At 51.0% G+C, this 15598-nt stretch overlaps 5 protein-coding genes across 5 annotated transcripts; 3 read left to right on the top strand and 2 right to left on the bottom strand.

Annotated features, from left to right (window-relative positions):
- Positions 1 to 7: 7 nt before the first annotated feature.
- On the top strand, positions 8 to 1421 carry HO173_002270 (uncharacterized protein; the record flags this gene model as incomplete). Its single annotated transcript, XM_037304204.1, has 3 exons — positions 8 to 259; positions 333 to 1318; positions 1370 to 1421. The coding sequence occupies 3 exons, from the start codon at positions 8 to 10 to the stop codon at positions 1419 to 1421; spliced, it is 1290 nt and encodes a 429-aa protein (XP_037168999.1).
- A 101-nt stretch (positions 1422 to 1522) lies between these two features.
- HO173_002269 (uncharacterized protein) lies at positions 1523 to 2542 on the bottom strand (the record flags this gene model as incomplete). Its single annotated transcript, XM_037304203.1, has 1 exon — positions 1523 to 2542. One exon carries the CDS (start codon positions 2540 to 2542, stop codon positions 1523 to 1525), a length of 1020 nt encoding a protein of 339 aa, XP_037168998.1.
- A 4143-nt stretch (positions 2543 to 6685) lies between these two features.
- Positions 6686 to 7135, top strand: HO173_002268 (uncharacterized protein; the record flags this gene model as incomplete). Its single annotated transcript, XM_037304202.1, has 1 exon — positions 6686 to 7135. One exon carries the CDS (start codon positions 6686 to 6688, stop codon positions 7133 to 7135), a length of 450 nt encoding a protein of 149 aa, XP_037168997.1.
- Positions 7136 to 7931: 796 nt separating this feature from the next.
- On the top strand, positions 7932 to 11581 carry HO173_002267 (uncharacterized protein; the record flags this gene model as incomplete). Its single annotated transcript, XM_037304201.1, has 2 exons — positions 7932 to 11370; positions 11451 to 11581. 2 exons carry the CDS (start codon positions 7932 to 7934, stop codon positions 11579 to 11581), a joined length of 3570 nt encoding a protein of 1189 aa, XP_037168996.1.
- A 276-nt stretch (positions 11582 to 11857) lies between these two features.
- HO173_002266 (uncharacterized protein) lies at positions 11858 to 14464 on the bottom strand (the record flags this gene model as incomplete). The annotated part of the gene is made up of 1 exon (XM_037304200.1): positions 11858 to 14464. One exon carries the CDS (start codon positions 14462 to 14464, stop codon positions 11858 to 11860), a length of 2607 nt encoding a protein of 868 aa, XP_037168995.1.
- Positions 14465 to 15598: the final 1134 nt, after the last annotated feature.

Here is a 15598-nt window from a genome sequence, read left to right as displayed (position 1 = left end):
ACACAGTATGGCGCTCCGGAATCCAATGTCCCAGCTCTACAAGCATGTCTCGACGTCTTGTATACCAAAAGTCGCCGCCACATGCACACAGCATGCAACGTCAAAACATCCACGATGCCAAATGCGATCAATGGCAACGGTCGTCCCCCCAGTCACCCAAGACGCGACGTCGTCCAAGGGTCCTACAGCAATGGTCTTCATGAACATGGGCGGCCCCTCCACAACAGACGAAGTTGGCGACTTCCTGAGCAGGTTATTCGTAAGCCGGATAATCACCACCTGAGACTCTTTGTACTCCTCAAAGGATTTATGGCTGACTCCCGAATCCACAGGCAGATGCAGACCTCATCCCACTCGGCCGTCTCCAATCTTATATCGGGCCTCTCATTTCCAGCCGCCGTACTCCCAAAATCAAGAAGCAATATGCAGCCATAGGTGGCGGCTCTCCGATACGCAAATGGTCCGAATACCAGTCCTCCGAGATGTGCAAGCTACTAGACCAAATCTCTCCGGAAACCGCACCTCATAAACCCTACGTCGCATTTCGCTACGCCAACCCATTGACGGAGGAGATGTACACGAATTTGCTGAAAGACGGCTTCGGAGGCGGTAAAGGAGGACGCGCAGTAGCCTTCACACAATACCCGCAGTACTCGTGCTCGACAACTGGAAGCTCACTGAACGAGTTGTGGAAGTGGCGAAATCGATTAGAAGGAAAAGGCGCCACCGGTTTGGACTCAGCGGGCTCAATAACATGGAGTGTCATAGACCGATGGCCTGTCCACCCAGGTCTCGTGGAAGCTTTTGCACAGAATGTGGAGACGCAACTGGCCACATACCCTGAGGAGTCTCGGAAAGATGTGGTTCTGCTGTTCTCCGCGCACAGCTTACCCATGAGCGTCGTCAATAGAGGCGACACTTATCCTGCCGAAGTCGGCGCTACGGTCTACGCTGTAATGCAAAGGCTAGGCTTCAGCAATCCATACCGCTTATGCTGGCAATCGCAGGTTGGGCCGTCCGCGTGGCTGGGCGCGCAGACAAGTGATACGGTGCAACAATATGTGAAGAAAGGGCAGACGGATCTTATTCTCATACCCATTGCGTTCACGAGCGATCATATCGAAACGCTGTTCGAACTTGATCAGGAGGTTATACATGAGGCAGGACACCCGGGGGTTAAGCGGGCAGAAAGTCTGAATGATAGCAGGGTGTTTATTGAAGCTTTGGCGGATGTTGCAGTCAACCATCTGAGGAGTGGGGAGAGTTGCTCGAGGCAGATGGGGCTACGGTGCCAGGGTTGCAAAAGCGAACGGTGTCTGTGAGTACAAACCCCCTGAGCGTTCTCCACTACTTACTGACCTTTAACCAGGGAGCAGAAGAAGTTCTTCGTTAGTCAGGAAAACCTGCTTTCGGTCAGATAATGGAAAATCAATAGCTAAAAGTTGTTACGATTCATGACGGTCTCACCTACTGTAATTGTTTTCTTGTCTATATACAGCGCTGTGCTTGTAGGTAGAATGCCTTAACCATTCTCCTCGCCGCCCTCTTCATCTTCCTCTGACACTTCCTCGCCAGCCTCCTTTGCTTTTTCTCTTTTCTTCCTCGCTCTCTCCCGCTTTCTGTCCAGAATCTTCTTTAAATTCTTCGCCCCATTGAAAACCCCACCAGTCCCAGCCCCACAAGCCGCGCAACTCGGATTCTTCCTATACCTCTGCAGCGCGCACGCTTCGCAGAAGTAGTGCCCACATTTCGTAACAATCGGATTCGTATAAGCCTTCTTGCATATGATACACGCGAACGGTATCCCCTCCAACGCCGCATCTTCTTCTTCCGAGTCCTCTGCCTCTGCAAGGCTCTTCACTGCTTTCCCACCTTTTTTGCCCTTGTCTCCGACCTTCTCCCAGTCCTTGTCAAGCTCCCAGCCTTGCTTGTAGTCTTCTCTTGCGTGTAAGAATTTGCAACTGTCCCCGAAGCCGCACCAACCGGTCTGCTTGTAGTCCTTGCACACATCTGGCGCGAAGTCTGTGACCGTAATTGTGCGTATATTGGTAGGAGCCTTTACTGGCCCCACGGTGCGCGTAGGAGCGTTTGGATTTTTTTGGATGAAGGATTGGTAGCCGGCGGCGCCTTTGTAGGTTCCATCATTCGTCGGCTCAGCCTCTCTGTCTGGTTTTACGTGCCCGTTTCGAGTTGTGCCGAGTAGAGATTTCGCATCAGGTGTAGATTCATCGAACCAATTCGAGGTCTTTGTCGCATCGTTCGTTTCCGATATCTGGGCGGAACGGTCGGCGGCGAATTTGGTGGCGGAGAGGTCTTCTGTGCTTGTCTTAGGTGCGTTGTTTGAACTTGCGGTAACGATGGCGGTCTTCTTGCGCCGCTTGACCCTTCGTCCCTCATCCTCTGTGGAGGTGTAGCCAGATTCGGAGTCAGATGCTGCTGGAGGTGGTGTTGCAGGGCGTTTGCGGATGTTCTTTGCGCCGCGCTTCTTAAACAGAGGTTGGGTATCTGTGGGTGTCCGCTCTTGAAGTACGGTAGTGTCCATAATTGGGGGGCCTGTTGCTTTCTTGGGATATTGAGAGCAAGATGGCTCCAGAGACTAGTGGGCGGAAAATGGTACAGCTCGGGCGCATATTCTATTTGTAAGCAACGCTTTTCGGTCCTCAGAAAGTGATGGATGGTACCCTGAGCAAACAGTCCGATGACGTTTGTATCGTCAGTTTCACTACATTAATGATAACTGATGCATTGCAAATTCTCCAGGAATGAGCAACGGACGGTTCTGAGACCGAGAGACAGGATATTTTGATAGGGCTGACTCAGTCAACGCTAATCATGGGTCTAATGCACGACATAATGTAAGGTATGCAAAACAAGACAGGGCTTTTATGAAGAAATCTCATATATTTCTGCCCCCAAATCGATACATGTACACCCCTCGCATCGGTTTAATGTTCGCGATCAAGAGAGTAATATATGCTCGCTGAGAAAGAGGTGGGAGATATCTATTAAAGATGGACTGAAGTCAAGATCTCTTCATACCTCCGTAGAGTATTGTGCATTGCCTCGATTGGTATATCATACCTACTTGTTCTTGCTTGATGAGAAACCCTTCGGTGATATGATCCACGAACATGTACAAAGTTGTATGCATTCCTTAATGTACGTTGAATCTTGTAGAAAAAGCTGCGACTACTTTGATAGTTAAAGGTATGAAGAATATCATATTCCAGCTCTTGTCAGCCGCCCATAATCCACCCAGTGCATCTATTTTCATCTTCGGTCTCGACAACAAGCCATCACAGTGTCACAATGGTGGACGAGCTCCCCAGCCCCAGTCTTGAAGATCGAAACAATCTCGATGAACGCAACACCGACGAAGACCCTTCCCCCACCGAACTTCCTTCCTTTAACATCTACCTCTCCAAAAAAGGGCGACGCAAGCAACCACTTCCGCACCCAGAACGACTCCTCAAAGGCCTAGCAATGAGCCAACTACATCGAACGCAAAGGTGCCGTCGACATCCGCTGCCCCTATCTCGACGTAGTACTGGCGGTTTTCCCGCTTTGGGCGACTTGTATGCCACACTGATCGTGTTGTAATTCCGGTTCGACTGGCGAGACCGTTTTGATCTGTCGACATTGAGCTAGAATCCTAAGGCATGAAAGTCGAAGAGAACAGCCGAGATGGTCTTTGCAATCTCCTCCGATGGGAGGATGGACTTGAATGCCGACGACGTAGCATGATAATATAGCATGAAATATAAATCTACAATCGGGTGGAGCGGCGCCCGTCGGAGATATAACAACAACAGGGACAGTAGGCCGGGAGAATCGCGCTGGTAGGGGTACGAGCGATGAAATGATTGTAATAGGTTTCATTGATATGAAGGGGATGAATTACGTGCTATTAAACTGTATGTGTTAGACTTTGTTGGAGGATAAAACTTCTCAAATAGGGGTCCCTAAGTCGATGCGGACAGCGATAGTGTTAGAATGACAAGGATAAAGGTCCTTTTCAATGCATGGTCAAGATTAACGCTAAGATTGATATTAGGAGTACTCTTGAACGAGTGTTCGGGAGGGTACCAAGAGATGGTCCCGTGTTGTATCGATTCTGAGTTGGGCTTGACGAAAAATTTGCAGAACTACACCGAGAAGGAAGTGGGGCACTTCGAGTTGGAGAACGTTTGATAAGTAGTATTCGAGAGTTTCCTTAGCGGGGTCATGAAGAATAAGGAGAATAGTCTTCTCAATGGCTAACACATGCAAAGAATCAAATCTAACCTCTGAACTTCAAATTTCAAGAACCTGCTCAACTTTGGAGCTTCCCTCGAAGCGGCAGTCACGCTACAAGACTTGAGACCATTGCACCTCGCAGCTCGACATGGACACGCAGAAGTTGTCAGGGTTTTGCTCAAGAAGAAGGCCAGGTTTACAAAATGGGTAGGATGGCCATCCAAGTTGCGGCGGCGCGAAGCATAGAAAATTTTGAGTCGATTCTTGGATCTGTGGCGGACGTTGAAGTGGCAGATAAGATGGGTAGAACGGCACTCCATTGGGCTTCTGTTGGTGGTATTGATTATGTTGTTAATCACATCATATGTTTATCGAGAGACTTGGTGGATCAGGGTGATATTGATCGATGGATTTCTTTGCTCTGGGCGGCGGGGGGCGGCTACACTAGACAGAGAACAGTCTCGTCTAATACACAAGATAAAGTCATCAAGCTCTTGTTGGATCGTGGCGCGGATCCGTGCGTCAGAGCGAAAGGGTTGGATCGGGAGTGGTCTCCGGTGAAGGTTGCAAGATACCATGGAGCGGATAGTAGGGTCATTCGGTTGTTGGAGGACAAAGCGAAGGAGAAGCTCAAGGCCACGGGAGGTAGAGATGCGTGGGACGAGAAACCCCACGCATCGAGAAAGGCGGCTGCGAAGGACGCATGGTGTGACTGCTGTGTTTCTGTAGGTACCTTTTTCTTGATTCCTCCCGGCACAGCCCTTTTTGTGCTCCTTTCTATAGACATTGCTGACGTTGAAATGATTAGGTCATTTGTGGAATCCAGTACCATTGCGAGACCTATTTGAATTTCGAGCTTTGCCATAAGTGTTATCTATCCCGGGAAGTCATACATCCCCCCCACTCATCCCTTTACACCCATCGGGCCTGAATACACGACAGAAAGCGAAGCGAGCGATTCTAACAATGAGAAGAAAGAAGACGAGGAGGAAGAAGAAGAAGAAGAAGAGAAGAAGAAGACAATGAAGAAGAAGGGGAATGTGAATAAGAGCGGGTCAGGGGATGGGTTTTAACAAGTAGATACAGAAGTAGTCTATGACTTGGCTGAGCCATGTTGAACGCAAGAAGTCTCGAATTGAGAGGCTACATCAAATGATAAAAACAACTTCTAATGAAAGGTGCCAAGCTGCTCAGCATGGTGACTGTCTAAACAAATCAGTGATCGGGTTCAAACAGCATTTCAGGCATGAAAGCACTAATGATTACGAAATATCGAAAAATTACTATTACTATCACTGACCGTGAAGATGAACGAAATGGTTTATCTTTTGAGATACCACTTAAACCCGAAAGTCAGGCCATCAAGGCTTGAGTGGTTGAAAGTGGAGTGAGCTGTAGTGGAAAGCCTTCAAATCTCCAAGACATGGCACCTAGCAGACTGGGTTGTACAACACATTAGTACAGCCATCAATAGATGAGGCATAAAGAAAGGGTTAGACCCTGCTCGAAAGATCATGGATGATCAATAGCCGTGAGGTCACCGTGAAAGGACTGGTAGGCAAGCCCAAGATTAATATATAGAATTTCTGCGACTTAACCTAGTGTACTGACATGACTCAGACACATCGCTTCCAATGTTGTGCGTAGCGATTCCGAATCTTCCTTCTCCTCCCACCATTTCTGTACAGCGTGCAAGCCTTTTGCTGGACTGTCCACCAGATGCCATGCCTCAATTCGCGACCTCTTCAAAACGCAACAAGCCCATTCAAGGGAAGCTACTCGGCAATTACCTCGGTAGAGCCCGACTCAATCTTCTTCGTCGTTATCTTAAATATGTAATACTCGAAGTGCTTTATGAGTAGAAAATCTCTACTCACTGATCGTGAGACTGAGGAGCGGACAGTCGTGATTGGTTGAATACCCGGGATTGCGGATATTTTGATAGGGCTGAGATGATCCCTGCAACTGTCATGTTTTTAGACAGGACGCCAAGCCATCAACAACACACGAACCAAGGTTTAGGGGTGAGGCCATCCGTGATGCACGCACCATCACCATCACTTTCTTTGAATTGCTGCTAAGTGTATTGTCCTTCAATACCTTACTCTCATTCAGCGGAGTGGTGTAGCTGACGGGATTTTGAGCTATCATTAGCTTGGAAGACCCTGCGTCTGTTCGGCGGCCGAAATCAACATACAAGTCGTCGCCCGTCTCAACCAAATCGGCCTGTGTTTGCGCACAGATAGGGTATATCGCAAACGACTTTGGAATATCTCCAATGTCGGTCCCTAGATCTGGCAATCCTGTACGTTCTGCATTGCACGAACCGGACCCGGTTCCCCTCGGGATGCCTTCCAGATCCAACAGGGAAAGCATGGCGACAACAACTGATGAATACCCTCGTCATGCGGTCCCTACTGACTCCTCCTCAAATGGAACTCCGAATGGGATGAATAGACAAAATGATCCTTTTGCAACGGAGACCCCACCATCGCACCCTCATCCCCACCGCTTTTCGTCCTTCGATACCCAGCTTTTCGCCTTGAATCATCCATCATCGTCTCCTGCGCAAGCGAAGAGGGCATTGGAGGCTCACATGGCAGAGACGGACCGGAGGATTCAGGAAACCTCAAAGCTCGGCACGACGCTGGTGCAGCAGCGAGTGAATTTGGCACAACGACTACGGGATGTGGGATCGCAAGAGGAGGAGGCCCATATCAGTCCTGAGTTACGGCAGAAGCTGATCGAGATTGAGAGAGAATACAATGAAGTTGGACGACAAAGTGCTAGGGCATTCCTGGGTCCCAAGTCGGAAGCAGTCGGAGAGGGATCGAATACCCCCTTTGCCTTGGATGGCAGGGCAAGTTCTACTTTCCAGGTCAGGCCGGTTGCGTGCTGACTAAGAATCACAGAACCCCGCAAGCCCTACAAAGTTTTCTAGCCAGGCCACTGATTCGCCATCTAAGCTCAATGTCCCAAGAAAACAACGAAATCAGGCGTCGAAAACGGATGACATTGACTTTGCAGCCGAGATCAGTACATCACTCTTAGGACAAGTACGGCATTTGCAAGCGGTCCTATTAGAGCGCGATGAGACATTGAAGGCCGTGCAATTGGACAAATCGAGGCTCGAGCTTGAGGCGGAGGGGTTTTCACAACGTCTTCGAAGTCTGGACGAAAGTGAGCAGCGGTACAAAGACGAGAATTGGAATTTGGAAACCCAGCTTCAAGAGACAAACGCAGCGAACCGAGACTCCGCCAGCAGGGCACAAAAGCTGCAACAAGTACTGGCTGCTACCACATCTGAGAAGAGCGCTGCACAGAGTGAGCTGGACCATCTTAGACAAGATCACAGCAGAGTCACGGAGGATTATGCTGCTGTGCGCAAGACCCATGAATCCGAGCTCGCTAGTCTACGAAGGAGCGTGAATCTGGGCGAGAACGAAAACGAGACTCTGCAGCGCAAGATCGAAGAGCTGACTTCTCAAAATCGGGAACTAGCCAACGGACTGGCCGGCCGCTTCAGAGATGAGGAGACCGAGCCAGAGGCGGACACTGGCGCGAAGTCTGAAGAATATCCGTTCGATTTGTCTGAACGAGAGCACTCGCCTCCTCCTTCACCCACGAAAGGCGTCCACAGGCACTCTATGTTGGAGTCAGAGACGTTGAAAAGCTCTCTAAATCATGCCCACAGGATGATCCAGAACCTGAAAGGCAATGTGCACCGTGAGAAAGCCGAAAAGCAGGATCTCAAGCGCATGCTTCAAGAGGCTAGAGATGAGTTGGAGATTCGAAGAGCCGAGCCGAATGGGAAGAGGCTGAGAGCAAAATCACATACGGATATGAGAAGAGCAGGTCGGCCTGGGCTTGGCGCCACCAGGAACAGCAGGACTGATGTTTTGGTCGATGACGCCGAGCACGACCCCGAGTGGGAAGATCACAACGATGAAGACAATCCTCGTCATGATGTTGGTGTCCGACCAATCACCCACGAGAGCATGCCAGGGGCGAGTCGACTCGCGGAAAATAGTGACGCTTATCAGACGGCTAATGAGACAGAGGATGCTTTTGAGACAGCAAATGAGCGTGACACTACTGACAACGATGCTTTCCAGACCGGAGCCGAGAGTTTGGCGGGAGACAGCACGGATGAGGCCGAAGCGACAGAAACAGAGTCTGGTGTGACTCGAGGTGGCACTATGCGAAGCAAGAAACCACAACCTGTCCCATTTAACAAGCCGGGTGACAGGAGATCCATTCAGAGCACTGCATCAACCTCTGGAGACGACGAAGGACATGCTCTCCATACACCAATTCAGAATCAGCCACAGCGGTACCGCTTAAAGGTCAACCGCAATTCTCGTCGGTCGCGGGTGAGCAGCGAAGTCCCAGGTAATAGTCAACAGTCAACAGCTAGAAATTCTCCAGGCAGCTTCATGAACGGAGGTGGTGAAGTAAATCAAAGTTTGTTCAACGAGCTGGAGAACCTGAGTGGTGATGAAGATGGCACGCCAAGCAAGGGAATTATCAGCTCACCCAGGTCCACGCAATCTCTTCGCAGAAATGTCAGTGGGAAGAGGTCATCATCAAGCATGAGACAAGGTGTAAGTCCGTCAACGTCGGGTCCAAGGCCTAGCACCGTTGTCTATGCAGGAGGCGCGCCACCGGTCCCTAGAATGCCCATGGTCGATTCCAGTATGATGACAGAGCCGATGGAACCTCCACAGAGTCCCCCAGGTCAAGCAGGGGTAGGTCACGCAAGCCTACGCCAAGCAAGTCCGAGCCCAGAATCCTCAAGTATTTTGCCCACGAGTTCCGCAGCGGCCATCACCAGCAGAATCTTTGGTAGCACACCCCAAACGCCACAAAACAAGGGTGTCGAATCACAGCCTGTTAGTGTGTCTAACCTTGGCTCGCAATCGCGTTCATCTTCATCTTCACGACGTCCAGCTTGGGATCAGCCGCTCCAGATGTTTGGCACGATTCCGGGATTTAATCAAAGTGCAGATACAACGCCTTTATCGACGAGGTCTGCAACAACGCAGGTGCGAGGTGTTTCTGGAGACCTGTCGTCTGATGATCAGCGAGCCAGGAATTTTTCGAGCAATTCAACTCAGCCTACGGAATATTCCGAGTCAACACATGATGATCAAGCCACGACGCCTCCAGGTACGGCTGCCAAGGCTCGGGCTCCATTGACATTGTCACCTATTCATAGCCTGGAGTCAGTCCCGGTACAGCCTATCGAGAGATCCATGGCAAACGAGTTAAGCCATACAACTACGTCTGCAGGCCCACCAACTGCAGCTGCAACCTCCAATACTACCGAAAGCCCGCCCAAGACGGCTAGTACCGGAGGCATTCTTGGCTCTGTATTTGGCTGGAATAAGCGCAAAGCATCTTCCGGATCTCAAATAGCTGAAGACGAGACTCGTCAAGAAGTTGCTGCGAGCAGTAGACCTACCACTAGTGATTCCAAGCGTCCTCTCCAAGAAGTGCCAGCCAATGCTGTCAATCGAAACATGCAGCAGAGCAATGCCAAGCTGTCACCAGTGGCTGATCGTGGAGTTCAAACACTATCGTTTTCCGATTTGCTGGAAAGTGTTGCGAAGAAACCCAGCATACCGTCAATGAGACCCCTTGCTGATATAGGAGCTGCCTCTCCCGGCCTCAGTGAAGTTGGCAAAGGAAAGGCACCAGAGCAATATTACAAAGACTCACTTGGGAAGTCTTTCAAGCGACCAGTCAGTGCAACAAGCATGCGTTCGCGAGCAGCCCCGTATCCTCCGCTGCCTCCAGATCATCAAGAAGCTATTGCTGCTGCTGCGCAAAAGGGGCCCCTCGATTCGTCAGTGACTCCGACGGGTTCAACAACGTCTATGGGTCCCCCTCTTGCCCCAGCTTCTGCATACCCCTCTCGAGCTGCCAGGTCCCGCAACAGTCGACCTCAGACTCCATCCCAGCAAGGAATGCCAAGTCCATCCTCAAGAGGCGGAACGACCCCCAGAGCAGGTCGATATTCCACCACCCGAAGCCAAGCGTCTCGCCGATCTTCGTTCTCTTCTTTTGCTTCTGAACTTGATGAGCGCTTCAACATCCGCACCGACGCTGGCATGCCAATGCCTCAAGGCCTCCAACCTGGAACTGATCCCCGCATGATCCAGGCAATTACCCAGACGATGATCGGCGAGATGATGTGGAAGTACACTCGTAAAGCAGGTCGCGGCGAGATGTCCTCCACTCGCCACCGCCGCTTCTTCTGGGTTCATCCATACACTCGCACACTCTACTGGAGCGACCGTGATCCGGCTTCCGCCAACCGCGCGGAGCTCAAATCTAAGAGCGTAGCCATCGAAGCCGTACGAGTAGTCACAGACGATAATCCCATGCCACCTGGCCTTCACCGCAAATCTCTCATTATAATCACACCCGGTCGCTCGGTTAAATTCACGGCGCAAACCTCCCAGCGGCACGAGACCTGGTTCAACGCGCTCTCCTACCTCTTGCTCCGAACCGGCTCAGATGGCGCCAATACAATCCACAACCCAGGCGACCTCTCTGACGCCGACGTAGCCGAGTTCAATCCAGGATCGCACAATAAACGCTCCTCCCGATCCCGCGTCTCCCTCTCCAGCTTCCGTAGCTCCGCTACACAGAATAGGCAAGATTCCAACCGCCTCTCAACACGCATCCCAACAGGCGCTGCCTCGGGCGGCAACACCCAAAGTCAAGGGCAGCAAACAGAGCCCTCGCCTAACAAAGAAAGCGTACGCAGCCGCATAGGTCGCAGCCTTTCGCGAAACCGGGGGACCAGATCCCGACAAGACTCTATTGCCCCAAACGACACCAATAACAACACTACCAATGCTACCGCAGTTTACAACGCTCAAGACAACCAAGGAAGTGTCTCCAGCCGCATAAGTAGTTACTGGCACAAACCCGCGGCCTCAGTCCGCAGTTCCCTCCGTAGCCGCTCAAGCTTACGTGATGATGGACCGCCGGAACCTGGCGTGCTTGAAGGAGGGAGAAATGTGGTTGGTGGGCGCATGGGCGACAGCGCAGAGGACTTGAGGAGGGTGATTGAGAACCAAGAGCAGGGAGGGCGGTTGGAGAATGTTAGGGCTTGCTGTGACGGTAAGTCAAAGGCCTAGTCTCTGCTCCGCCACGCCTGTCGGAGGACCTTGTTTGGAGCGGTGCTGACTCCTTCTGCCCAGGTCAACATGACGTTGGCAGCTTAGCGAAGAACGGACGACATCACAGCCACGTGGGCTCGACACATAGCGTGCACAGTCAACGCAGTCATCGATCGCCGTCAAATTCGCTCACGAATCTGGCGTACAGTTAGTCAGGGCAAATGCTCTTTGTTAAGAGCGGGAAGATATGGGATTCAAAACATGCGGCATAGCTCATACGCCCAGCGGGCTTGGCTTTTCTTTTGTATGTGCTTGCTATCGTAATTCAAGACAGCATGGACGTATTTGTGGATATGTACTTCGTTCTAATGATAGATACTGGTTGTCGTATATGGTACCAAATTGCCACAGTGGCTCCTTACAAGTCCAACATTACATATATACATTGTTCCAACCCACCTTGCAATCCATCCTTTCCATCCTTCCTCTCACACCAACCCCTCTTTCCGCTTGAATTCCTCATAAGTACACTCCACCCCGTCCCTACCGCATCCAAACAGATCCCACGCCTCCTTGCTCCACAGACTCGCACTCTCGTCCTTCCCGCCCAGATTGTCCAATGAAGCCTTCTCCTCCCCACCCGAAACAGGCAAAGCAGATGGCGGCCGCATAGCCGAGGTGTCGGATATTGACTTCTTCAACGGCGACCGAGGCTTTGTGGGAATGACCTTTGTGAACGCGGGTAGGGAGTCGGGTTTACGTTTTGGAGGGTGAGGTGCTACGATCGGCGCCTCTGGGGGTGGCGAGCTGGGAGGTTGGGAAGACAGGACTTCCACCGTCTCGTCTGGGAGCTTGGGGATTGATATGATTGGGGTAACCTTGGTGAATGCCGGCTGTTTGTTGGGTTTGTGTCTCGGCACTGCCTCTAGTGCTGTGGGCGGTTTGGGCGCTACATTTTTCGAGAAGGCGGAGAGCGAGTCATGTTTCGCGTTTGGTACTGGAATAGTGACGTCTGCAATTGGCGCCTCTGGGGATGGAGACTTGGTAGGATGGACGTCGGGTCGGGTTTGCAAGCCCGGAGCTGACACCGGATGGTGTCGTGGAGAGGAGGGTGCAGAGACAGTGTTTCCTGGTGTTGGTTGAATGGAAGGAAGATGTGAACCAGGTGGTCGGATATTTGAACTTCGTAGTTTGCGTCCCTGCGCCTTGGGTTGCACAGCCTTTGCGAATGCGGATAGTGAGTCAGGGTTGGGTCTTGACAGTGTGCTGATTGCTTCTTGGGGTATGCCTTGCGAAGAGGGTACGTGAGCTTGCATTTGGAAGGCTGGAAATGAATGAGGCCGGTCTTTTGGAGGGGAAGGTGTAGGGACTGCATCTAGCGGTTCATTTAGAGCTGGTGGTGAAGACAATTCTTGGGGCAAGACTTCTGGTAAAACGTCATTCTCTTCGACAGATTCAGAAGTTCTCGGTTGAGGGCGCGAAAATAAAATCTGATCCATCTTTGCGAGAGTCATGGCGCTGCTGTGAACAGCAGAGGGAGATCTAGGTATCACTTCCGGTAGGAATTCAGGAGATAACGAACGACAAGTTGATGAGGGGACAGACTCGGTATGACGGCGACAGGACCAGGTTACGGAAGAATTGGGAGCCTTCTCCTTCGACTGCTTCTCCTTCGTTCTGGGGTTGTTTGCTGATATTGTATCTATGTCCTCTTGGGAGAGAAAAAGATCTTCTGGTGTGTCACCACAAACCTCTCCACGCTCATTATTCAGCTGACACTCCTTAGTATGATGTCTCTTGAGTCGAGCCTTCAACCGCTCCTGCTCTTCCTTATGAAACTCAGCCATGTGGTGTCCTTTCCGTTTTTCAGGTCTGCTCCATGTGTTTCGGTCGCGACTACTTCGATCTAGGACTGAAGCGTCACCAGAAGAACGGCCGATCGCAGACGAGTCTTGAGGCAGTAGGTCTCGATACAAAAGTTTTTTACGTGGCTTGCGTGAAGCCATCTGTAGCTTTGATCTTTGAATTGGTTGCTGGTTGGTAGACGCAGAATCCTCGTCCGACGCGATCTCAATGGGCTTTGTGATAGTGCTCGTTCTTGCGTGACATGTCTCGGGCTCATGATCAAGACGCTTTGCAACTTTCTTAGCTTTCGGCGATACTTGAGCATTGCGATCTGGCTTTCGCTTTCTTTGTTGTTGCGCAGTCAGTTCTGAGCTTCCTGATCCACTAGATCGTTTCTTGGGCATTGGCTCGATCGCTCGCTTGGAACCCTCGTCCGTGTTATCCTTACTCCATGTACTTAGGGAAATGGGTGGTCTACTGGCTGCGCTTCTCGCTGATGACAGAGCGGATCGTTGCACAGTGGTTGGCACACGTCCTTCACATCGCTGGTCCACAGCTGCTTCAACGACAGTTGTATTTACTCCTTCATCAGGAACCCGGGAGTTTGGCGGTACTCGAGGCGGTGGCATCTTGTTCGGTTCCGCCCTCCTTTCCACCTGCGATTCTATTCGTTGACGCTTGGCCGGGCGGCCGTGGTCCCAGCTGCTGTTCTCACTCTCTGTGCGTAGCTCATGAGGCGACTTTGTAGGCAGGGCAGCTCTCCCAATCCGTCCCTTCGGTGTCCCCAGCAGCGCATTCAAACTCTTCGGCCGCAACTGGGATGGCTGTGCTGCTATCGGTCCAGACATAGGTACCGCTACTGGCTGGTGTGGGGCCTTTTCATGAACCGCCACCTCCGGTACCTTCTTCCTTTTCTCAAAAAGCCCTGTAAGGTCTTGCTCCATGCTCCCAATAGCCTCTCCGACTTGTATCAGCACCCCTCTGTCCAACTCGAACTCGTCGCCATCTTGCAATATTTCATCCTCCCGCCAATGCATGTCACCGATGTAGTTCCTCGACACATCGTACACCATGATGCGCTTGTTGAAGGTGTGGAATCGGAGAAGTCCATCTTGCCACCGCTTTTGCTTCCGTCGTAGGTCGTGGGTGTAAAGGCAACGATATTCGAGTACGGGTGCTGTATTCTGGGTGGAGGGGACGGTGAAAGCTGGCGTCTGACAGACACCGGAAGATGTAATCGTGGAGGTCATGGCTGGTGAACCCTTTTACCACTTGTGCCGGAAATCTGTGTTTAATATGTGTCATGATTCAGCGGAGCTACTCTAGCACTTTGAATGTGCTCCAGCAAATTGTCGTCTTATCTCCAAGAAGAATGGAAGGTAGGTGTCGAGGGGCGATTTGAAAGCGCGTAGGAGTCTACGCGAAGTCAGGTGAATTGCTTGGCAATCTTTAGTTGTCAATCCTCACGATTTTATACCTATGTTGTACACGACCAGCACAACAAGGGCTACTGATTCGATTTGTTGAAACGATCAACTGCCAACACAGTCTAGATGATGTGTTTCGTGAACGAGATTACTTCACTGGTTACTGTCAAGACTCACATGACTAGCGCACCACTACAACTACCTTTTTATCTGGCAGCACGTCTGATACAAGTAGGCTTCAGCTAATTGCTGTGTGCCCAGGCAAGAAAACAGCTGCGGCCGTAAGCTTTGATTATTGTTCAGTCGCTGCATCTGTTGCCTTTCTCTACCAAAGCTTTGCCAGACGCCCAACACTATTGATCAAATCAAACAATGATACAGCCAACAATAAATCGACCTTTGCTATGATCATATTGATCATCGCGCAGGAAAAGTTTACATTGTAGTCATCAGGTTAAAACATGTGCCAGACCACGTCTCCAGGAACACACTTGTTTGCCCACCAATACCCGTTGAAGTCATCCACTGAACTGATTTGAAGGGCCCAATTGAGCAGAAAGGCTGGTCTTACACTTCACCAAGTAAAGTGAAACATGAGGGGAGATGGAGGCCCTTTTTTTGCGCTCAAGACGGACAGCTTCCATATCAAGAGGATAAAACTGTAGCAAGCAGGCCTCGGCGCTAGAACAATCTGAAAACGAGATGAGAAGGAAGGTGATAATGACGAAAGCTTTATAGCAAAATCAGCAGCCATAGTTCAGCAGCTTTCTCCCTCCTTCTTCTGCCATCATTCGCAGATTGTCGAGCATCTCAGAGCACGACCCAAGGGCAGAGATAACACAGATATTCTCCTCCACCCCACGGCTGTGTCACCAGTTCGCGGCAACGTCCCCCGGAGCAAGCCGAAAGATCCACGAGCGCAGCGGTCGTGGTTTGGGCTTCGAGAAGGATTGGTCC

Source organism: Letharia columbiana (genome assembly GCF_014066305.1).
Source record: "Letharia columbiana isolate WasteWater2 chromosome Unknown Sc0000004_s0, whole genome shotgun sequence".
NCBI lineage: Eukaryota > Fungi > Ascomycota > Lecanoromycetes > Lecanorales > Parmeliaceae > Letharia > Letharia columbiana.
Note: the sequence above shows the minus strand (reverse complement) of the source record. Positions and strands in the feature narration are given on the sequence as shown.